Here is a 25,359-nt window from a genome sequence, read left to right on the forward strand (position 1 = left end):
TATTTCTTATATTCTTATGACCTGTCCAGATGTAACTTGTTCAGTTTGTATAGGTCCCACCTCCCCAGAACAGGTCCCAATGCCCTAGGAATCTGAAACCCTCTCCCTCACACCATCATTTATGCCCAGTCATTTATTCATCCTATGTGTCCTGCTTTTTCTAATCTGACTAGCAAGTGGCACATTAGTCAGCAATAGTTAATGAGGACTCACCAGAAATCATGCATATGGCCTTCGCTGCTATGTATAGCTCAGTTAAATGTTGCTTTCAACTATCTGAGCAATCAGGGGAGCCAAATATATGTGAATAGATGCAGGCGATGGATGATTAGGCCCAACATGAACCTGAAAATGATTACACTTCAACTCCAATAGTCTAACAAAATTAACACTGATGTACTTGTTTATATTTAGGGCAAATTATGTTTTGATTGACAAACATAAGCAACAATTTGGATAGTGTGGTATTTTGTACAAGGCAGTGAATGGAAAATTGAACTGTCACCTGCTGGCATTTTTAAGGGTTAGAGAGGGAATAAAACAGAGTTCACAATCTAGGACAGTCAAAATCTTCACATGACATTAAAGCTGCAAGAGTAGCGCTGAAGTGGGTTAGCAAATTTCATCCAAATTCTGAAGATTTTACCTTAAATTCACTTCTTAGTATTGGATACCATTGAGTGTCGTTCAGTTGTTGTGGCTCAACTGTTGGATATTGTTTCAGGGTAAGACCAGAATTAGTTGGTTTTATGACAAATGACTTGAAATTTCACTGGCTCTTTATCGCAATGTAATGGATCACATCATCAGAAAATAAAATCCCTATTTTGCATACATAATATTTACCATTTCAGCAATGGATTAAAATGTCTCCATGCACTTCTGGATTTATCAAATCGGAACTAAACAAAAAAGTAAAACAAATATGATTGCTCATTTTCAATAGAGACTCCACACATTTTCCATGAGACGGGTGGCTCAAGCCAGACTCTGTTGCTACCCATTGAAGAACCATCACATGAAATCTCTACACAGTAGGAACAAATACTGGTTTCTGAAGGTAACTATCTCCTCATTATCCTGCCAGACAGCTCAGAAAACTGATGAAATTCATCAATTACATGTGGATTTTTCTGAAAGGGTGAGAGGGTTCAAAGTTCTACTCGTCCATTTGGAAAACCTACGAGTGAGAAGTTAGACAAGGGAGAAATCACTATATTGCTAAAGCATTGTATTATAATACACAATTTCTGACATTAATGAATGTATATGACTTGCCTGCGATGGTAGACACTCAAATTCATTACAGCAGATCTTATGAGCCCCTTTCAAATAGCCCTGGTTGGAGGTGTAGAATAGTGCAAACCTAAATTAGGTGGCCACCTCCACTGGCCCAGGCTGTCAATCCCTTGGGAGACTGTGACATCAACGGTGAACTGTATTATGTAATGGAGTACATTTGGACGCCTTGATCCTGAAACAGAACACTGACAATCACTGGAGCTATGGTCCTGCACTAGCAGTGCAGCACAGGAAGTGGTGGTGGTTAATAGTGTTATCACTGGACTAGTAATCCAGAGACACAGAGTAATGCTCTAGGACAGTGGCTTTCAAACTTATTTTCCTGTGACCCACTTTTACAAAATGGCTTTCCCTTGTGACTCAAGTCGCAACCTAAATGGGACTTACTGTACATTTAAAATACACTTTCTTCCCTTTTCCTTTCATAAAGTGCACAGAACTTGAATTCTATCAGCCAATACTAATCTTTTCCTCCTCGTGCTGGCTATGTCATCACCTGAGTCGAGAGATCCTCGTTGTCATGCCGCCTTCTACAAAATGTGCACTATAAACAGAACTTTTCTTTTGAACTGGATCACAGAACATCTCACCAGGTTTTGAAAAAGACAGAACATCCTGCATTTTTTTTTTAAAAAAATCGAATACTCAGCAACCCATTTTGAACATCCCTGCGTGGGTCGCAACCCCCCCCACTTTGAAAAATCCCACTCTCGAGACTTAGCTTCAAATCCCAGCACAGCAGATGGTGAAATTTGAATTCAATAAAAATCTGGAATGAGAAGTCTAATGATGACCATTAAACTATTGTTGATTGTTATAAAAAAACCCACCTGGTTCACTAATGTACTTGAAGGAAGGAAATCTGCTATCCTTACCCGGTCGGGCCTGGTTTACATGTGTGACTCCAGATCCACAACAATGTGGTTAATTTTTAAATGCCCTCTGAAATATACTCAGGTCAAGGGCAATTAGGGATGGGCAATAACTGCTGGCCCAGCCAGCAACATCCACATCCCTTGAACAAAAAAAAAAGCAGCGCAGTACCCCACATAAAAAAGATAAAGCAACAACATTATACAGTAAAGTTAGCACTATAAGGCAGCAATGTTTATAAATTTAATTTTTTTTAAAATTATTTTAATTCTGTCAACTAGCAGCTCTCCTTAAAAAAGTGATCTTAGTTTTGAAGGTTCCACTGTACATTAAAATGAGACTTTATTTGATGTCTATGTCTGAATACAGTTTTTTAAACCAACATTGGAACTGGTTCTTTTTCACGCAAGTGTTAGTCCATCATTTTTACTGGCTGTTTGGAATGTACAATGTACATAAAAGTCTGCGCAATGTTAAAGTCAGGAGGAAGGCCTCCATCTTTGTGCATCTCCACATGTTTAATCATAAGGTTCAAGGTGGGACAGTACTTTTGGCAAACTGTGCAGCAATACATGAGGGCACCTGAATGGGTCTTTAGATGGTTTTTGACAGTCGATCGCCCCCTAAAGAACTTGTGGCACAGCTTGCATTCATAGGGCTTCTCTCCTGAGTGGATTCGCAGGTGATACTGAAACTCGCTAGAATGGGAAAACCGCTTCCCACAAAATTCACATTCGTACCAGTTCCCTTTCGAGTTGATCTTGACTTGATTTGAGGGAAGGGTCAGAAGAGTCTCTTGGTGTACACCAGGCATATGTCCATCACTTGTAGACTCGTCTGATGGTGACGTTGTTAAGGTCTTTTTGAGCCACTGGTGTTGAGCAATGAGACCTTTTGTGCCATCTACATTATGCCTCTTATGTATCTTCACATGGTTTTGGTAAGAGGCTTCTAACCGAAATTTTCTACTGCAGAAATTACATTCATATAAATATTCCATACCCTGGTGTGAGGCCATGTGCTGCTCAAGAACAGTTCGATCTACAAAGCTATTACCACATACAGAACAGGAAAAAATTGATATGTTCATGTGGGACAAAACATGCCACATTAGGCTACAGACTGATCTAGATGGCTGTTCACAGACACAACAGGTCAGACTTTTCATGTCGAGATGAGAAAGGATATGCTCTTTCACAGCAAGGTAGTCTTTATTCATGGCCTTTCCACAGACAGCACAAAACAGTTCTGTGGGAGAACCTCCAAAATTAGCTTCAGCTGGCAGGATGGTATTTGGTTGTACAATAATGTTAGTGTCATGTGGTTTCCCTTTCCTATGTCCAGCCACTTGCCACTGCGTCACAAACTTCATTTCACACATGTCACATGAGAAGAGGAAGATTCCAACATGAGACAGAACGTGGGTGATTCGCGAACTTCTGTCAGTGAACTTGGCGCCACACACAGTGCACAACCCCTCTTTTGCATCAATGTGTAGTTTACCGTGTTGTCTAATCAGCCCTATGTTGGCCGGTAAGACCTTGCCACACACCTGGCATGGCATGCTCTTACCTTCACCATTAACATCCTTTACACAGACAAGATTGTCATCTTCGCTGTCATCTGTTAGCTCAATTATCTCTTCAGAAGGGCCTCTGCTCTCTTGGTGGTCATCAAAATTAAGGCCATCTTGCTCAATACCTTCAAACTGCATGCACTCCATTTCCTTCATTGAATGAACCTGGAGGTTATCATTGTTACTGACACAGGAACTACTATTCTCTTTGAGAGATTCTCCTGCCATCAATAAACTGGTTTGATTATAATATCCATTACTCTGTATTTCATACAACTCACATGGGCCTTTACTAGAGGCCAGAGACACATTTTCAGTTGATGTAGACTGGCTGTATTCCATTTCCAGGTTATCCTCAGTTTTTGTTGACTGTTGGTACATCACTGGCATTGTCGGACCATTTTCATTCACAAGATTTTGTTCTTCACTTTTAAAACTCTCCCCTACTTCAACCTGCATGATATAACCTCTGTTTTGACAAAACTGTGAGCCTTGGCCTCTGGAGTCTGACATGGGAGGATTTTGGTCATTTGAGATCCCGGTTAGAGGGACATAGCCTTCAGTCGATCCCACCGTCTGTTTGTTGGCTTCTGTTTTTTCCAAGTCAGGGAAGGTAGAGTAACAAGCCTTGAGGAGATCCTGCATGCCCAATTTCTCTGCCATCTCATAGATAACACCCACATTGATGAGATCAGTGAAAAGCTCTGCTGTATAGATAAAATTCAAAATTCTTTCAAAATTGGCCGGGGTGATAAAGTCTACCACGTATGTTCTTGCAGTGTTAACCTCAGAATTCAGAAAGAGCTTCTGGAAGTAGCCAGCGGCACAGGCCAGCACTGACTTATGTGCTGAAAATGTCCGGTTGCCAACCACAATGATTACATCGCACATGGTTTCAGATAGCCTAAACTTATTGAGTTCCTTAAGAAGGTTATTAGGGTGGTCAGCACTGTGCAATTTAATTCTCATACCCATTTCTGTTAGTGCTTTGAGAAACTTCCACTAAAATCAAATTGGATGGCCAATAAAGTACTTTGCCTTACACCTTTCCATGAACGTTATCTTGTATAAACATAACCCTGCAAATAAGAACAGTTAGGTCAGTCACAATGCAAAATTCTACAAATATAACAAACTTCAATGCCTTATGTATCTTCTCATTCCAACCAGGGACTTACAATTAAGGTTGTAGAACTGTAAGGCATTAGGATGGCACAACACACATTTGTCCAACTTTTAACATAGTAAAATGTCCTAAGACGCTTCACAGGAACATAATCAGATAAAAATTGACACTGAACCAAAGAACGAGACCTTAGTGTGGGTGACCAAACTCTTGGTAAAACAGGTAGGCTTTAAGCAGCATCTTATAGGAGGTAGGTGAATAATAACATTAGAAGGTTAATTTGCTGATAATGAACTAATAAAACACACACACAGACACAAAGATACATTAAAACAACCTCAACAATTACTGAGCTAGAAAACAGCTGCTGGGAATAGCATAGCTTAGTGGCCATTGAGACAAAAACACAGCAGACACACCATATTGTGTCACGGAAAAATTTACTGGATGGGTCGAGGAAAGGGATATCGTTAAATGACAATTCTATAACTTCTTAAACATTGCATTAATTACACATGCCTTTAGCTTTCTTGTGATCCAAGATTCTAGGTTTATTAACAATCTACCATCCATCCATACCTGGCTTCTGAACAGTTGCAGAGATGGACAAAGTTTTACAAAATGTCAGTTTCAAACGGAAGAGTGCACACCTATGAATTATTTGGTTTTGGGCGGGGGGCGGGGGGGGAGAGAGAGAATGAATGGAAATGCACAAAATACAAGTGCATCACTAGCCACATATTGAGAAGCAATAGCAAACTGTACATCAGCATCCTTCCTATTAACACATTAACCACACACACATACATACACCAAGATGTGGTATATCCAGAAGGATACTGTTTGAGCACAGTGTCCTCAGACTTATACTCTGTTTGCCTCTACAGTTTAGCATTCTGCTTCCTTTGCCAATTACAGTTCCATAATGATTAGAAGTGTTGAATATCAAATATTGAACCACTCTGGAGAGTTTAAACTAATGTAGCGGAGGTGGGACCCAAAACAGTAGGGAGATGGAAGAGAGCACATTAAATAATAAAGGCAGTGTCAATAATCCTAGTACCAGACAGATCAGGCAAAAACAAGACAGAGAGCAAGGGAAGTCCAGGTTAAACTGCATTTATTTCAATGCAAGAGGCCTGACAGGCAAGACAGATGAACTCAGGGCATGGATGGGTACGTGGGACTGGAATATTATAGCACGACTTGAAACGGTCCTATGAAGCCCTCAACACTCTCTACGGATCTCAATCGCTTGGGAGTTCCCCCCTCCTGAGCACAGATGGTACAACTCTCATTACAGAGAAGGCTCAGATCCTGCAGAGATGGACTGAACACTTTGAAGCTGTCCTCAACCGACCGTCATCTATTAATGATGAGGCAATAGACAGGATTCCCCAGGTCGATATCAACAGTGCCACCAGTAGTAGCCGAAGTCACAGAAGCTGTCAGCCAGCTATCCAGGGGCAAAGCCCCGGTGCAGATGCCATACCTGTAAAGATCTATAAAGCTGCTGGTCCTGCACTTATCGAGAAGCTCACCGAGTTGTTCCAGTCCTTTTGGAAGCAAGGATCCATTCCTCAGGAACTTAAAGATGCTTCCATCGTACACCTCTACAAGAGGAAGGGCAATCGGCAAGTATGCGACAACCACCAAGGAATCTCGCTGCTCTCCATCACAGGAAAAACCCTCGCAAGAGTCCTGCTAAATGGTCTGGTCACTCATGTGGAGCTGGGCCTGCTTCCAGAGTCAGTGTGGCTTCTGCAAAGGTTGTGGGACTACTGACATGATTTTTGCTGTGCACCAACTTCAGGAGAAGTGTCAGGAGCAGAATCGCGAGCTCTACACAACCTCTGTTGACCTCGCGAAAGCCTTCGACACTGTCAGCCGACAAGTCCTGTGGAGGATCATGTCAAAGTTCGGCTGCCCCCCCCAATTCATTCAAATGGTACACCAGTTCCGTGACAGCATGATGGCCAGAGTACTTGGATGGCGGAGAATCCTCCTGAGGCATTCCCAGTCATCAATGGCGTCAAACAGGGTTGTGTGCTCACACCCACACTGTTCAGCATGATGTTTACTGCCATGCTGAATGATGCCTTCCAGGACAGTGTTGCTGGAGTCAGCCTCAAGTACAGAGTGGATGGGAAGCTCTTTAACCAGAAGAGACTCCAAGCTGTTACCAAAGTGAGGGAGACTGTTCTGAGAGTCTTCCTCTTTGCCAATGACTGCGCCTTGTATGCTGGTTCAGAGCCAGAGATGCAAGTCAGTATGGACAAATTTTCCACGTCTTGTGACAGCTTTGGACTCACCGTCAACATTAAAAAGACCGAAGTCATGCACCACCTGCTCCTCATGCACTGTACACAGAACCCATAATCACAATCAAAGGACAGAAACTACAGGCAGTGGACCAGTTCACTTATCTTGGCAGCACCCTCTCCCAAGCAGTGACTATTGATACGGAAGTTAACTGCAGAATAGCAAAGGCAAGTTCTGCTTTCGGTAGACTGCACTCCACTGTATGGGAATGTTGAGGAATCGGCCCAGCAACAAAACTGAAGGTCTACAGTGCCGTGGTACTCGCTACCGTCCTGTATGCCTGTGAAACGTGGACTGTGTATCGAAGGCATGCAAGACAGCTCAATCATTTTCACATGACTTGTCTTTGCAGAATATTACGCATCAGATGGCAAGGCAAAGTACCAACACTGAAGTTCTCTCTAGAGCAAGTCTACCATCAGTCCACACACTGCTGATGAGAGCGCAGACCCAGTGGGCAGGTCACGTCATCCGTATGTCAGACGAGCGCATACCCAAGCAGCTCCTTTTTGGGGAACTCTCTGCTGGAAGACACTCACATGGAGGGCAGAAGAAACGTTTCAAAGACACACTCAAGGCCTCCCTGAAGTCACTTGACATTGACACGACCACCTGGGAAACGCTGGCACAAAACCACCCTACCTGGCGCTGCCTCATCCACAAGGGCTGTCAAGCTTATGAAGCAAGATGTATTGCTGAAGCACAACTTAATCGCAAGCTGCGCAAGTCCAGAGCCACCAGCACAACAACTACAGTGTCTACACAAGCCTGTCCAAAATGTGCCAGGACGTTCCGTGCCCAAATTGGCCCTGATCAGTCATCTTCGGATACACTGCAACCAGCCTCAAAAGGACTAATGATGTTGAGGTTCTCATCGATTACGATGGATGAACAACAACAATTCTAGCAATTACTGAAACATGGCTAAGGGAGGGACAGGACTAGCAGCTCAATGTTCCAGGGTACAGATGTTATAGGAAAGATAGAACAGGAGGTGAGAGAGGAGGGGGAGTTGCACTTTTGATCAGGGAAAACATCATGGCAGTACTGAGAGGGGATATAACCGAGGGTTCGCCCACTGAATCAATATGGGTAGAACTGAAAAAAAAGGGGAAATCACTTTGATAGTGTTGTACTATAGGCCTTCAAATAGTCAGCGGGAAATTGAGGAGTAAATATGTAAGGAGATTACAGATAGCTCCAAGAAAATAGTGTAGTAATAGTGGGGGATTTTAACTTTCCCAACATTGACTGGGACAACCATAGTATTAGAAGGTTGGATGAAGAGAAATTTGTTGAGTGTATTTGGAAGGAATTTCTCATTTTGTATGTGGGTGGCCCGACTAGAGAGGGGGCAAAATTTGACCTCCTCTTGGGAAATGAGGAAGGGCAGGTGACAGAAGTGTTGGTGAGGGATCACTTTGGGACCAGTGACCATAATTCTATTAATTTTAAGATAGCCAAGCAGAATGATAGGTCTGGCCCAAAAGTTAAAATTCTAAATTGGGGCAAGGCCAATTTTGATGGTATCAGGCAGGAACTTTTAAATGTTAACTGGGGGAGCCTGTGGGAAGGTAAAGGGACGTCCGGTAAGTGGGAGGCTTTCAAAAGTGTGATAACCAGGGTTTAGGGTAAGCACATTAAGTGAAGGGCAAGGCTGGTAGAAGTAGGGAACCCTGGATGACTCGTGATATTGAGGCCCTGGTCAAGGCGGCAGCAGCACATGACATGCATAGGCAGCTGGGATGAAGTGAATCCCTTGAAGAATATTGAGGGTGTAGGAGTAGAGTTGAGAGATAAATCAGGAGGGTAAAAATGGGACAAGATTGTTTTGACAGATAAGGCAAAGGAGAATCTAAAGAGTTTCTACAAATACATAAAGGGCAAAAGAGTAACTAGGGAGAGAGTAGGGCTTCTTAAGGATCAACAAGGTCATCTATATGTGGAACCACTAGAGATGGGTGAGATCCTAAGTGAATATTTCTTAAAAGTATTTACTGTTGAGAAAGGTACGGCTGTTAGGGAACTTAGAGAAATAAGTAGTGATGTCTTGAGGAGTGTACATATAATAGAGGTGGTGGTGCTGAAAGTCTTAAAGCACATCAAGGTAGATAAATCCCCAGGGCCTGATGAAGTGTATCCCAGGACATTGTGGGAGGCTAGGGAGGAAATTGCGGGTCCCGTATAGCAGGGATATCTGAATCACTGAAAGTCACAAGTGAGGTGCCTGAAGATCAGAAGGTGGCAAATGTTGTGCCTTTGTTTAAAAAAGGCTGCAGGGAAAAGCCTGGGAACTACAGGTGAGTGAGCCTCACATCTGTAGTGGGTAAGTTATTAGAAGGTATTTTGAGAGACAGAATCTACAGGTATTTAGAGACGCAAGGACTGATTAGGGACAGTCGGCATGGCTTTGAGTGTGGAAAATCATATCTCACAAATTTGATTGAGTTTTTTTAGAAGGGGTAACCAAGAAGATAGATGAGGGCAGTGCGGTTGATGTTGTCTACGTGGACTTTAGCAAGACCTTTGACAAGGTACCGCAGGGTTGTTGCATAAGGTTAAATCTCACAGGATCCAGGGTGAGATAGCTTTAAATCTGGGCGACCCTTGGTCAACTCTGACAGATCCGCAGAGATTTTCAGCATTTTCCGTTTTTGTACAAAGATGTTATTGTTATGAAATCTGCCTGCAAAAATGGTTTTGACCTTCACCGACATCCGATTTTGAATGTTCCCTTTGAAGCCAAATTCTAATTTAAACCAGGACTAGGTCTGTCAAGGTATTTAGTAAATACGAGTTTAGTAAGTTTTGTTTAATTTCACAGATGGCATTTGGCTTAGAGTACAAGTTAAGCAAAACGTTTCCATCGGGCCGGGTGATGTAACAAAAACGCTCAAATAATTATGTTAAATTTCAAAACTTTTGAGACTTCACATGGCCAGATATTTGCTATTACGGAGGCGTTTACACCAGAGTAAGTAACACTAACATTCACTTTAACAAAATAAAACTGCACTGGACAGTTTGCATGATTTCATTTCGCGAACGAGATGACAAACATACGTTCCTCTTAAATTCAAATGTGTTTTTCAGGCGTTTTCTAAATTGGCCGTAGATTATGAATCTGATTCCCTCATCTAACAAACCCCTGGATTTCTGGTAAGAGGACACTTATCGCTCTTATTTTAAGCTCGGGTGTAGATGGGACTCGCGGTGTGTATGAAGTTAGTTGAAGCAAAAGCTCTGGCTGCTGTTGTGCAGCCAGTTGATTTCACTGTCCTGACAGACGCTGGGCTCCGGGCCCGGCTGGGAGTCTGACACCTCCTGGAGGGACTCTGGCTGGATACGGGGTGGAGCCCAGCCCCCAGGCACTGGGTTACGGGCACAGTCTGGCCCGCGGTAACAAAGGCCCAGGCTGAGCGCTCAGACATTTTGTTTTCCTCCAGCACCGACACCCCTCCCAGCCTGAGGAACACATCCCGCTCCAGGTCCAAACCCCGCTTTCACCACACACTCTTCACCAGCTTACCGGCTGCTTTATAATAAAATTACACCTTTTTTTCACCGCCATAGCAACACCGACAATTTCCAAAGCCCACAGCAGCTGGGGAGTCTGTTTAAAAACTATCAAAGAGACTTAGACATCGCACATACCCTACACCAACGGCTCTGAGCCAGGGGTGGCGCCACCCTATCGGCCGGAGGATCCGGTAGACCGAGTGCTGTCTCCGCCCTGCCGTGACGTGGAGATGCCGGCGTTGGGCAGGGGTAAACACAGGAAGAAGTCTGACAACACCAGGTTAAAGTCCAACCGATTTACTTGAGTTTATTAATAAATCGGTTGGACTTTAACCTGGTGTTGTCAGACTTCTTACTGTGTCCGCCCTGCCGGCCAAAGGATGCTATAGTCCGAATGCTGTCTCCGCCCTACCGGCCGGAGGACTCTGTAAAACGAGTACTGTCTCCGCCCTGCCGGCCGGAGGACTCTATAGTCCAAATGCTGTCTCCGCCCTACCGGCCGGAGGACTCTATAATCAGAGTACTATCTCCGCCCTACCGGCCGGAGGACTCTATAGTCCAAATGCTGTCTCCGCCCTACCGGCCGGAGGACTCTATAGTCAGAATGTTGTCTCCGCCCTACCGGCCGGAGGACTCTATAGTCAGAATGTTGTCTCCGCCCTACCGGCCGGAGGACTCTATAGTCCGAGTGCTGTCTCCACCCTACTGATTGGAGGACCCGATAATCCGAGTGATGGCGCCGCCCTCCGGCTGGAGGACTCTGTACTCCGAGTGCTGTCTCCGCCCTACCGGCCGGAGGACTCTGAGCGGCGACTCTTGCCTTCTTAGGTTGCAGTATATTCAAGGCGCGTTGTTGTTGGTGAGATTTCCCTCCATAATCGTCCACCAAGGATTTTTTTTCCCAGGAGGTGCCCAATGAGGACTGTCAATGGTCGCATCGATGAAATAAATTCAACATGTTTTCCTTAAATTAACCCCTAGAAGGCTTGGAGATTAAGGTTTGTGGACGATCGTTACAATCCTTAATTGTTGTTGGGGTGTAAAAGCAGAGGGAGTACATTGGGGTGTCTACAGTTCAAGGCCAGGGAGAGAAGTCATGGCCTCTGGTGTTCCTCCTGTTTCCATGGGCGTCTTTTTCCTCCAACTTCCTTCACAACTTTAACCCTCTCCCTCACATTCTTCAGGTGCCCAGAATTGGAAAGTATAGTCACAGTGAGGTCAAACTGTTTTCTCTCCTGGATGGCACAGTGGGTTAGCATTGCTGCCTTACAGTGCCAGGGACCTGAGTTCAATTCCGGCCTTGGGTCACTGCCTGCACATTCTTCCTGTGTCTGCGTGGGTTTCCTCCAGTTTCTCTCTTCCCCTAACCCGCATATCTTTGGACGCTAAGGGGCAATTTACCATGGCCAATCCACCCAACGGATGTGGAGTTCCAGGGATAAGGTGGGATACTCTGTTGGAAAGTCAATGCAGACTCGATGGGCCGAACGGCCTTCTTTTGCAATGCTATGAAACTCAATTTGATAATTAAAAAAATAAACAAATCTCAATATTGCAAGAAGGGAGCCTCATTGTCACAGGGCACAGACGGAAAATGAGGCTTTCAACCATGCACTGACATTGTCTGCACCTAATTTTCTGATGGCCCATTTTGAAGGTAAAATTAGACCCTTCTACTGGTATATAGAACATAGAACATTACAGCGCAGAACAGGCCCTTCGGCCCACGATGTTGCGCCGACCAGTTACAAAACAATGACCCACTAACCTAAACCAATCCCTTCTCGTCCATAAACCTATCCACGGATCTCTTAAACGCCCCCAAACTAGGCGCATTTACATTGAATATTTAACCTTGGTGATTCTGAGGCTTGGGGTACTCAAGCTTCTTTTTGCTGTTAAATACTTTTGTCACATTTTCTATTCAAATTGTTGTATTTGGCTCCATACATTAGTTAGTTTCATAGGGGACTTTGCCTTTTTATGCACTTTTTACATTAAAGTTTTCCTTCATTATTCTTGATAGTTGCTCATCCCATCCAAAGGGGTGAGCATCAGCATTCTCGATGCATTTAGAAAATGGATTCAATTTTTCAAACTGCTTTAGATAAGAAAGAGGAGTTCATGGGGAAAACAAATGCAAGTGCGACCACACTAAGATGTTTTGTCCACACCCATCATTATTTTAGGATCCCCCTACACAAATGTTGACTTGTCAAAGCCCACAACGCAAACTGTAGTACGAGCTACGACAGGATTGGCCGAAACACAACTTTTGGAACAGGGACAGGTCTTCCTGTAGAAATAGAACATAGAACAGTACAGCACAGTACAGGCCCTTCAACCCTCGATGTTGTGCCGAGCTATGTCTGAACCAAGATCAGGCTATCCCACTCCTATCATTCTGGTGTGCTCCCTGTGCCTATCCAATAACCGTTTGAAAGTTCCTAAAGTGTCCGACTCCACTATCACAGCAGGCAGTGCATTCAACACTCCAACCACTCTCTGAGTAAAGAATCTACCTTGGACATCCCTCCTATATCCCCCACCATGAACCTTACAGTTATGCCCCCTAGTAACAGCTATGTCCACCCGAGGAAATAGAGTAGACGTTCAGAGACTATCTATCCTCCTTATCATCTTATAACCCTCTATTAAGTCGCCTCTCATCCTCCTCCACTCAAAAGAGAAAAGCCCCAGCTCTCTCAACCTTTCCTCATAAGACCTACCCTCCAAACCAGGCAGCATCCTGGTAAATCTCCTCTGCACTCTCTCCAGTGCTTCCATATCCTTCTTATAGTGAGGTGACCAGAACGGCACACAATATTTCCAAATGTGGTCTCACCAAGGTCCTGTATAGAACCCTACAGTGCAGAAAGAGGCCCTTCAGCCCATCGAGTCTGCACAGAACACAATCCCACCCGGGCCCTACCCCCACCAATCTCTCTAACCTACGCATCCCTGGACACGAAGGGGCAATTTCTTAGCACGGCCAATCAACCTAACCCCCACATCTTTGGACTGTGGGAGGAAACTGGAGTACCCGGAGGAAACCCACGCAGACACGAGGAGAATGTGCAAACTCCACACAGACAGTGACCCGATCCAGGAATCGAACCCAGGACCCTGGAGCTGTGAAGCAGCAGTGCTAACCACTGTGCTATTGCAGCATAACCCCACGGCTCTTAAACTCAAACCCCATGTCAATAAAGGCTAATATACTATAAGCTTTCTTCACGGCTCTATCCACTTGAGTGGCAACCTTCAGAGATCTGTGGATATGAACTCCAAGATCTCTCTGTTCCTCCACATTCCTCAGAACCCTGCCGTTGACCCTGTAATCCGCATTCAAGTTTGTCCTACCAAAATGAATCACCTCGGACTTATCAGGGTTAAACTCCATCTGCCACTTTTCTGCCCAGCTCTGCATCCTATCAATGTCTCTTTGCAGCCTACAAGAGCCCTCCACCTCATCCACTACTCCACCAATCTTGGTGTCATCAGCAAATTTACTAACCCACCCTTCAGCCCCCTCTTCCAAGTCATTGATAAAAATCACAAATAGCAGAGGACCCAGCACTGACCCCTGTGGTACACCGCTGGTAACTGGCCTCCAATCTGAAAATTTTCCCTCCACAACAAAACTTTCACACTAGCAGATCCTTCCAAACCATCCCAGGGATTATGTGTCACATCGGACAGTCTGTAGAGTAAGCCTGTTTCACTGTGGTAATTGGCATGCTACTACCTCAGCTGGATAGGATGCTAGACCTCATGATTGACTTTATTCTAGTGAAGCCTCCAAAATGGCATTCAGTTTGGCATCAGAATTTCTCATATTAACCTCAGGGTTTACATGTTGAGAAAGGATTAGCACACAGCAAATGGTCACAGAAGGATCATTATGTCATTAGGTGATATTATTCAGGAAGTGACCATGATGCCATCAGTGAGTGGCAGTGCACAAGGCAGCATTTTTGGAAGAGGAAACATTTAGGGAGGGAACCAGGGAATGGCTGTTAGGAGCCGAGAGCCTTCCTGCATGCAGCCTGCTGATTCCACTGCAAATCCTTCAGACAACAGGAGAGCTCTGGGCTGGAAATTCAAATGTCCCTTTGCTTTTCCACATCTGCTACCTCCACGTGCAAGAAAAACGTACACCCAGTGTAGACAATGAAAGAATGTATGCAAAGAGAATGGGTTGTGTGCAGCAGTTGAGATGGTGCATCCCCCATCCCACCAGTTCAGAACTCGTACCGTGCTTGACGGGTCCCACAAGCGGTGTGCAAAGTGAGTACACTTACCTTTGCCAACCTCCTGATACCCGCAACCTCTTCCTCCGTCACAGTCAAATGCAAGGGGCCTGCGAATGCATGTACATGGGCAGAAGCTTCCCTCAATGTGCTGCTCAAGTCTTAAACCCCAAATTAGGTCACCATCAGTGTTTTTTTAGCAGCAGAGCATCCAAATAACCAAAGTGAACAGAGATATCCACCTCAGTTCTGATCAAACATCAGCATGATCTGAAACATTAACTGAATTTCTCTCCAGAGACACTGTCTGATCTGCTGAATTGTTATTATTTCATCCCCACATCTCAGCTGTGTCACAAAGTTCACTTTTCTACCCCCTCCACAACTTTAATGGCTAGCTGCAGCCCAGTTGGATTTTCCAGTCTGCTTGCTAGCACCCATGGTCTCTACAGCAAGCTCTATCTATGTCTGTAACCTCTGCAAATTATTTGAAAAATTAACAGGCTTCTCAGGTCATAAGACTTTGGAACAGAAGTAGGCCATTCGGCCTATCGAGTCTTGTACTTCAGGCAAAAACACTTACGCATTGGACTAATTCAATCGTGTTCACATTGTTCCCAATACTGGAAAATCAGGGCTTCACCTTTAGTGATATATCCCTGAACAAATATTGTTGGCTATTAAATACTGCAAGAGTCTGTGCGCCATTAAATGAGCAGGTAAGCTCAAGCTTGCTGCTGGAATCAATGCATTAGCTTCAAGTCATGCACACAGGCATCATTTTTAGCAACTTCTTACAGTTTGGCTATTTGCGTTCAAATGCAATGAAAGTTTCTTTGCAGTGATGACTACTTGCAAATGCAGTTAATTATTTACAAAGTGTGTTGAGATACAGAGGGGAAGATTAATTCTCCTTGTGCACTTATTTACAATGAAAAAATTGCACATGCTCAGATTGGAGCCATTTTTATTTATTGGAAGGCAGTCTAGTGAAAATAATTCTGCTGCTTCAAGTATAACGGGGCATAACCCCAAACTCCAAAGAGCGAAGGAAAAATAATGGAGATAAAGGGGGGGAAATGGATTAGACTGAAAAGAAATAGGAGAGATATTGCAGGTTATGCTACTCCTTAGGTACTGGGGGAATGGCTATGACTTTTTCCAGTCTTGAATATTCCCAGGTTGAAATTGTGTTGTGGTAGCCTCAGTCTAACTCACATGGGACACAACCATCACCACGCAACATTGGGGGGCACAGCTCTGGGAAGCTGGGGAAATGGGAATCTGCAGTGTAAATTAACACCAATTCAAGAAGGATGTAAATGAAGAGTGTCCAGGCAGAGAGAGAATGCAAACATCATTGGCTGCTAAAGATGAAAATCACTGCATGCCTTTGCCCTTGAAGAAAAATAATTGCATTTTTATAGCGCCATGTCACAATGTGACTTGCACTTCACACAATGAATTCCACTTGCAATGCAACATAAAGAGCCATTCCACATACGGCAGATTGTTATTGCTCAAAACTGTTAGCAAGGATACCTGATATTATTTGAACAGTGCTGTGAAATCTTTAAAGTCCATTTAGCTAAGATAAACAAGGTCTGCTTTCAAAAAGATAAATGAGTTGCAGTGATGGTGCAAAGAAATCCAAAGGCAGAGGTGATAGTGTTGTTATCTGAGCCAATTAAAAAGACTTGGACAGTTCTCAAAGCTTTAAATTAGACAGGAATAATGTAAGTGGTGGAGTGAGCAACTTAATGTCCTTCAGAACGTACTAGTTTCAAACTGGCCAATTGTACTAAATTAGAATCAAATAGAAGCCTCGCATTGCACATCGAAAGTAAACCAGGATCCACTGTTAATAACATTTTTGGTTTCTTTTTAATTCATTACTGGGACATGGGCGCACTGGCTGGGCCAACATTTATTGCCCATCCCTAGCTGCCCATGAGAGGACAGTTGAGAGTCAACCACATTGCTGTGGCTCTGGAGTCACATGTAGGCCAGACTTGGTAAGGATGGCAGATTTCCTTCCCAAAAGGACATTAGTGAATCAGATATGTTTTTCCAACAATCGACAATGGTTTCATGGTCATCAGATTCTTAATTCCAGACATTTATTATTGAATTCAAATTCCACCATCTGCCGTGATAGGATTCAAACTTGTGTCCCCAGAACATTAGTTGAGTTTCTGGATTAATAGTTTAGCAATAATACCACTAGCCATCACCTCCCAAAAGTTCATCATGACCTGAAACATTAATTCAGTTTCTCTCCAGATATGCTGCCTGATCTATTTCCAGGATTGTTTTTAGTTCATGCCCATATATCTCAGCTATGTCATCATGAGAATTCAGTTCACTTTCCTGCCCCCTACGTAAAGTAAATTCAAAGATCCACTCTTTACAAAGGGCAGATATATTGTGGCATAAGGCAGTGAAGTGGGGTGTGTATGTTTCATACTAATGGTTTCTCCGTGGTAAGTCCTAAGCTGTCAGCCATCACTGTGTGCCACTGGCGAAGGTGATGAACAACGGGAGAAAATGGCACCTCTTTGGGGGCAGGGGGCGGGCGAGTTGAGGAAGAGAACCACATGATGGTCAAGTCACTCCATTTCACTTTTCTTCACGTTATTTAGAGGATTTCACATTGGAATATTTTGAGAGGCAAGGCAGTTTAAACTTTAAACCACTGTAAAACTTGGAGCTGATGGCTCTTTGCTAGTGTCCCTTATAGTTTGGCAGACTCATCACACTTAGTGTTAAGTAATAAGCGAGTTCTCTGTTGAGAGTATACACAGTAAGAAGTCTTACAACACCAGGTTAAAGTCCAACAGGTTTATTTGGTAACAAACACCACTAGCTTTCGGAACGCTTGCTGCTCCTTCGTCAGGTAAGTGATTCACCTGACGAAGGAGCAGCAACTGCTCCGAAAGTTAGTGGTGTTTGTTACCAGATAAACCTGTTGGATTTTAACCTGGTGTTGTGAGACTTCTTACTGTGTTTATCCCAGTCCAACGCCGGCATCTCCACTCAAGAGTGTACACAGCATGGATGAAGAGGCAACTGCAGTTGAACCAGTTTTGCTGTAACAAAATTGAGCGTCAGTAGGCGTTCTTCTTGGCTTAATGACAGCAATAAAATAGCGCAGACAGAAATTTAACAGAAACCTGTTCATAATAAATGTGCTGAAATTAGTCAAGAGTAGAAATGAACCCTTGGGTCTCAAATTAAACAAAAAAAACCCAATCTAACTGTGTAGATGTAGATCCTGTTTCAGACTAACTTAGGGCAAGAGAGAATCTTCTCCCCTCCATCTATTGAACATGCTTTTTTTAAAAACAATTACAGAAGTACAACTTAAACTTTTGAAGTTAAATTCACTACAATAGAATTGGAACACAATTCACAAGGGGAAATCACAATTTAAGAAACAGTTTACAGACTGCATACAATCATTTTATGTAAAAACAAGTAAAATGAAGACTAGTCACAAGCATTATATACCCAATAAAGTTAAATTGATAAAGTGGGCAATACACAGAAAATGTTCAAAAGAAGCATTTACAATCTAAATGTTAAGATTATTTAACACCTTTTTTCAGTTTTTGTTTCAATACCTGCAATAGATGCTCTTAATGAAATTACTTCAGTTTTGCAAAGCTAGCTTGTGCCTTGTATTTGAGACAGAAATATTTTTTTAAAAATCCCAGCTCCCTAAATGCTTACAAGATGAAAATATGACTTTCTAAAAAACAGGGGGGGGGGGAGGGGGGTGTCTGGAAAGAGGGGACTATTTGCTGCAGAACAAAAGCATAACTACTTGTCACATGGTTTGTAACACGATGGTCATGATGAGAAAGGTTCATTCACTTCAAAACCAGTTACAGTATAACCATTCCGCTTTGATGTGAAGCTGTCTTGGATTTGTAGCAATATAAAATATATAGCATGAGATTGTAGTGGAGACCAATTTGCATCTAACATTAGTTCTGGGGGAGATACTGAAATTTATCACCAAAGTCAGAATGACTGAGCTTTTGGGCTGATCAAAGAGTCAAAGTTGGGTCAAGTTGAATTTTTTGAGCATGTCACTAGCATGGTGGAAAGGAGTGTCTATTGACATAGCCAATATGAACTTCAAGAAGGCATTAGATATGGTTCTGCACAAGGGATAAGTGGCAAAAATGAAAGCGCAGAAGAATGGAGTTAACCATGAGGTGTGTGTCCCATCTACAAGATGCTCTGCAGGAAGTCACCAAAGTTCCTTAGACAGCACCTTCCAACCTTCCAAACCACTTGGTTTGGAAATTGCTCTCACCTGGGAAGACAAGGGCAGCAGATGCAGGGGAACACCACCACCTGCAAGCATCCCTCCAAGCCACTCACCATCCTAACTTGGAACTATCTCAGCTGCTCCTTTGCTATAGCAGGGTTAAAATCCTGAAAGTCACTGTGGGTGTGTCTGCACAATATGGACTGCAGCAGTTCAAGAAAGCAGCTCACCACCACCTTCTCAAGGGCAATGGGCAATAAATGCTGATCTAGCCAGTGACACCCAGATCCCAATTAATGAATAAACAAAAACTATATGACATATAATGGTAATTGGATGGGAGGTAGGAGACAAAGAATAGTGATGGAGGGAATTGGCAGGATGTGACAAGTGACATTCCCAGGGATTTATACTGGAGCCTCAGCTTTTTACCAACATTGGCACAACGGGTCAAATGGCCTTTTGTGTTGTACCTTTCTATGAGATTACTGACTTGAATGAAGAAAGAGAGTTGTATGTTCAAGTTTGCGAATTAAATTAGATGATCCAGTAAATTGCGCAGATGAGAGAAGAGGCATAGACAGACTAAATGAGTGGGCAACACTCTGGCTGATGGCGTTCAATGTGAGATTATTCTTGTCGGATCTGAGAAAGGCGAGTCAGAATATTTTCACCAGAATGACATCAAGGCTTGAAGAGTTAAAACTTGGCTTGCAGTGCTTCAAATTTGGAAGGTTGAGTGATGATCTAATCCAGGGAATTAAAATGATAAAAACATTTGCTAAGCTTTTCTCTTGAGTATGGGAATCCAGAACAAATGGACATTATCTTGAAATTAGAGCTAAATCAGTTAGGAGTAAAATCAGAACGTATTTTTTCCACACACACACAAATCTGACCTTTGGTTCCCAAAAGGCTGTGGGTCAAATGAAATGTTAAGACTGAGACTGATGGATTTGTGTTGGATCAGGGCATCAAGGGATATGAAAGTAAAAGCAGGCAAATAGAGGTGAGTTAAAGATAACTATAGTCGACTTAAATGGTGGAAGAGACTCAGGGGCTGAATGACCTCCTCCTGCTCCTAACCATCTGTGTTTCAATTGGAAGATGCAAAAAGCTCCTAATTGATCACAATGACTGCCTGAGAGGTTTTAAATTTTTAACCCTTTGAGGCTCGTGGAGAGCTATCTGTCTTATCAGCTCTTTGCTCCCACTGAAACTTCAATTGGAAGCAGGCAGAGGTCAGTTTTCTCTGTCTTCACTACTGTGATGCCAGCAGTATAACTCCAGTCTTCAGGGCCCATCTTATTCTGTCAGCAGTGATCAGTACAACGACTGTGGGTCAGATTCTCTGACCTCATCCATGGCTGGGATTCTCCAGTGCCGCTGCAGTGCATGGACTTTTGGCTGATTACCAAATTCTCCATTCTCACTGGCAACGGTAGCGAATGAGATCAAAAAATCCTGGCTTGTATTTGATTAGTGATAGATTATTTGTCACAAATCTTATAATATGTGGCTTACAAGGTGAATTTAGTGTAATTATAGCAGACCAAATGTACAAAATCCTTCCTGGGTCCTTTTTGTCTTACTGAAGTACAGAACAGTAATATTTTGTAGAGTTTTGATAAACTGAAATGCTTTCGTACATGCTAAATCCGTGAGAAATTTGGGGTGCAGAGAACCCATTAAAATTAATGGGTACACCATTTTATTTAAAATCAATTATTTGCACTTTTTTCTAAGCATCAATTAAAAAGCTGTTTTTCGGCAAACCAAAGCAATAAATAAGCTATCTGCTGGAACTGGATATTTTTAATGGAACAAGAATGTTTATGTTTTAGAGGATTTTATATTGTATCCTAAAATCATTCGGTTCCAGGACTCTTGGTGAGTCAGGGTCTGTGCTGAGTTAGCTGACCTCAGTTAGGACTCGGCCTGCTATAGTTGGAGTCGGTGCTCTTTGGCAAGCTAGTAGGAGAAATGAAATGAGCCAAGATTCCTGTTCCTGCTGGAAAATATGCAAGTGTGGGCATTTGATAGGGGCAGGAAGAGGCTCAGCTCTAATACCATCACTGTCTAATCTGGCACATAAAGTACAGCTGCTTGGGTGAGATACTGGAGTATCAGAACCTGCAAAACTATTCCAGCAAAGGCCAGTTTGTGCCTTTGGGAGAGAAAGGAGAAAATTGAAAATAAAAAGTGGTTCTGTTAATTAAAGTTGCAATGAGTTTTATTAGGCAGTAAATAGTCACAGATACAGACGGGACTGAAGACTAAAAAGTTGAACTTCATTGAAACAGTGAGTGACTGAAACTGATCAAAAAGAATCACCAAAGGCAATCTCCATTAATAGGTAGTCAACTTCTACACAATTTTCACACATTAACAACTTGTACCATTAACCTAGAAGGAAACAGATTTTGGATTTCTTTTTTTACTAAACTGTAAACAGCAGATTGTCTATTTAAAATGAGCAATACAAGAAGTACTAAAAGCCAACAGGAAGTGGGGAGGATAGGGAAATCGTCCTGTGTGCTACATGTAGCAAAATTGTAAATGCATTGTGTTTATGACTTTGCTAGATATGGCACATAGAGGAATTCATTCCCCAGAATGTTTGAAAGAACAGTACTACTAGTGTGTAATGCTCTATATACATAAAATAGTTACTATCACATTCTGGCTCTTTTTGAAACTTTGAGTATGAGCCAAATCAACAACAGGCCAAGTGCTTACTGTCAGACAGCAAGATTCAGACTTGTAATTGTAAGCGTCAGCCCACTTCTTCCCCTTTCCCCAAGCGGCGGTAAACTTGCATTAAAAAGATTTATATTGCGCCTTATTACATCTCTCAGAAATGTCCCAAAGCACTCAGATATCAGGAATTATTTTGAAATGCAGTGACTGTTGCTATGAAAGCAAATGCGGCAGCCATTTTGCGCACAGCAAGATTGCAGAAGCAGCAATGAAATCGAAGACCAGCTAATTTTTGGTGATGTTTGTTAAGGGAGGAATATTGGCTAGGACACGGAGAGAATTGGTCTTCCTCAAACTGTGCCATGGGAACTTTCATATCCACCTGAACCACCAGAACAGGTAGACTTGACCTCATCTGAAGTCTTATATATGCAGGATGGTACATCTGACAATGCAGCACTCCCTCAGTACTGCACTGAAATGGGGGTTCTGAACACACAACCTTCCTGCTCAAAGGCAAACTACCAAGTGAGTCCAGAAAAAACAGCTACCTTTTGCATACGTTTACATTTCCTTTTGATCTTACCATATATGCATCCAGACAATGGTTCAATTTTAACTGTTAGGTACATTGACAAAATGGCTTGTCTGATCTATTGAAGTAGTCATTGACAATCTATGGGAATATATTTTTTCCATTGATAAAACATGCAAGTGTTAATTCCAAAGGTACAATGGCCCAGCCATTGGGTTGTGATATGGAAAGTATTGTAGATGCCACAAGACCTCAAATGGTAGTTCATTTGTAGTCACCACTGTAAACTGGATACTTGGCAGTAACTGCATTTCCTCCTACAATCCTTAAAACCCAAGTTTGGCAGAATCTAAACCCTACTTTTTGACTTATCCAATTTCCTATCTCATTCATTTCAATTCTAGTGATGTCCTGAAATGTGGGTCTTTGCTGTTTGCTTAGATTTCTGAATAAAAAGCAAAGCCTTGAGAGACAATGACTTAGATTTTACAGATACACTAAGCCAAAGTATCTCCCACCATTCTAGCAGTGTGTCACTACTGAATTACTGTGACGTAGTTAGACGGCTGCTAAACACTTTCTACACTGATGGTGTAATGGGACTGGACAGACAGTGTCAGGATAACTAGGAATTGCACATCATGCTGAAGTTGCAGCACCTTCTACAGACCAATTTTTTCTTTTGAATTTAAACTCTAAATTTTCTCTCTCCCCTTCTCACTTTACCATGCATGCTAACTGGAACATGTGAGCAACCTACCAATGCACTCTGAAACTGGCAACTAGGTGTTTTGTTCAAGTACTTGTTAATGCTTCCTGATATTATCTTCCCTGTGGTGAAAGATCTGGTCTGCACTCAATAGCTGATTCTGTGGCACTAAACATCAGTGCCTCACTTTAAAAAAATGTTTTTTTTTAAATCCCATACTTATTTACCACCACCCCCCCATACCATGCTCTGCTTTAATCTCCTTTCACTACCTTCCTGTCAGACAGTGCTCCTTTTGTTGAAAGTGGGATCATTTGAGCATCAGTGCTGCTCTATATTAGTACAAGCCTCTCTTTTTTTAAAAAAATCCTTTTGTCCAACAACATTTGTACCAAAATTAGAGGTCCAGCTTCAAATATAACTTTAGACAAGCCACTACAGATTGTTGGCTTCACACTATGATAGAATCCAGTATGGTTAAAGGGCTTTGTGCACAATACAGCATTAATGGAGCCTCATCAGCCAAAAAAGTGTCACTGCAACCTTTTAAGATGGACAATTGAGACATCTATCTCTCCAGTGACTCTCATTTCCCCCAAAATAAGAATGATATACCAACTATTTCTTGATTGGAACTTCAGAGATTAGTATGAAAGAATGTTCTGTAGGTCTTCACATTTCTCTAAATATTGTAATATCCAATATTACACACAAATTTCTTTTACAAATTTAAATACAAGTGCACATCTGGGGAAATAAAACTGCAAAGGAACATTTGGTACTTATAGGACCACTATTTAAACAGTTAGAAAATAAAACTGACAACAATTTAATTATGTCAAATATAAAACATTTGGAGCTGAAAACTGGCCTCTATAACTTACTCCAGATTCATGGCTCCAGTACGTCATGGTTTCACTTTGTGTAAACAACATTCAATTCTTTTAAGAATTATAAAAGGGCAGGCAAGAGGAGCAGAAACCTTTGGCAAACCCTTGCTCCTATGGCTACACTGCTGTCCTACAAGTCGTGGCACTCGACATTTCGTGCTACCTAGATATGACCTGGGACAGACAGTCAAAAAAATGGGCCTTAAAACACGAGACAGCTCTCGCATCGAAGAACAGTAGTTTCAATCTCTTGGTCAGAAGGCTTTGGGACAATTGATATCATCGCTTGTCATAAAATTAACATCCAGTTTCCATGAATTGCACCTCCTGGTCACCAAATTCTGCAATAAACTGGGGTGGGAGTTGGTGGGGGTGGTGGTGGGAAGTCTGGAGGCTGCAATAGCTGCCCTTTGAGAATGTAAAGGTGTGGAAGCACAGTGCTTCAAGGCTTCTGTTTAATGTGGAAGCCTGGACTCAGTCCTTCCGAGACTGCTGCTGATACTTTTCCTGCTGAGACTGGGTGTCATAATGCAGCCATCACTGGGACAACCGTGTTGCAACAGAACATCCATGCACTCCTGGCTACCTGCTCGCCGGGCGTGGTAGAGGGCTGTGTTTCCATTCACATCTCTGGCCTTCACATCAATGCCATACTGTAGAGCACAGAAAACCAAGACGAGAGCATTACTATAAGACACAATTTAAATGTACCTTCTCACTTGATCATCATCCAAAATTCAAGCTCCTGCAACAACAATCCCGCGCACCATGAGGCCAGACAGACAAGACAGGAACAATGTAACCAGTCTTATTATATACATACACTGCACTTCAGTTAGTTTTGGGGAGTGCACCCATCACCTGGATGGGAAGCCAGTCTTCAGAAATGGGCTTTAGGCCCCCAGCTTTTAGATGCAGCCTCACAGACAGAAGTTGTGCAGAACCTGGTTCTCTGCCATTTTCATTGCTAAAAACAGCTGCTTTATACTGACAGCAGAATTAGAGACCTACATTTTCCAGGATTTACAGTGTTCTCGGGTAAAGGAGTTGGGTTTGTTCACGCTATAGAATGTATGGCTGATGGAGGAAGACTGCACCTCCTTCCATTGGCTGCACTTAGTGTAAAAGCACTGAACAAGGTAGAACGAATTATCTGTCTCTCTCTCTCTGGGAAAAGGATCTTTCTCACTGAGCTAAGATTAGGAACATGAGGGTGAATTGTGGGCATCTGCCCTTGATGCACAGCAATCCATGCTGGATGTCTTTATTTGGGCA

At 42.8% G+C, this 25,359-nt stretch overlaps 2 protein-coding genes across 8 annotated transcripts in view; both read right to left on the bottom strand.

The window, feature by feature from the left end:
• Positions 1–2,436: 2,436 nt before the first annotated feature.
• On the bottom strand, positions 2,437–10,950 carry LOC145361970 (zinc finger and BTB domain-containing protein 39-like). Of its 5 annotated transcripts, none has more exons than XM_080217974.1 (2): positions 10,854–10,950; positions 2,437–4,830 (listed from the first exon to the last, which is right to left on the bottom strand). In XM_080217974.1, the coding sequence occupies exon 2, from the start codon at positions 4,724–4,726 to the stop codon at positions 2,588–2,590; it is 2,139 nt and encodes a 712-aa protein (XP_080074100.1). In that variant the 5' UTR covers positions 4,727–4,830; positions 10,854–10,950; the 3' UTR covers positions 2,437–2,587. The 5 variants fall into 5 exon arrangements, with proteins under 5 accessions (XP_080074100.1, XP_080074099.1, XP_080074102.1 ...); XM_080217973.1 differs by lacking the exon at positions 10,854–10,950 and adding an exon at positions 10,754–10,847; XM_080217976.1 differs by lacking the exon at positions 10,854–10,950 and adding an exon at positions 10,729–10,847 and having other exon boundaries at positions 2,437–4,458.
• An 8,643-nt stretch (positions 10,951–19,593) lies between these two features.
• The window catches only part of LOC145362058 (arf-GAP with GTPase, ANK repeat and PH domain-containing protein 1-like), a 181,620-nt gene continuing 175,854 nt past the window's right edge, over positions 19,594–25,359 (bottom strand). For 2 of the 3 annotated variants that reach the window (XM_080218110.1, XM_080218111.1), the window contains one exon: positions 19,594–24,737. In XM_080218110.1, coding sequence (XP_080074236.1) covers positions 24,540–24,737 — 198 coding nt within the window. In that variant the 3' untranslated portion in view covers positions 19,594–24,539. The remainder of the gene's footprint in view (positions 24,738–25,359) is intronic. The other variant, XM_080218112.1, reaches the window with a different exon arrangement.

Source organism: Carcharhinus amblyrhynchos, chromosome X (assembly GCF_965287045.1).
Source record: "Carcharhinus amblyrhynchos chromosome X, sCarAmb.v2.hapA, whole genome shotgun sequence".
Lineage (NCBI taxonomy): Eukaryota > Metazoa > Chordata > Chondrichthyes > Carcharhiniformes > Carcharhinidae > Carcharhinus > Carcharhinus amblyrhynchos.

Bases quoted from the DNA above. Each gene is read 5' to 3' on its own strand.
- LOC145361970 (XM_080217974.1), bottom strand. From the start codon at position 4,726: ATGGGTATGAGAATTAAATTGCACAGTGCTGACCACCCTAATAACCTT.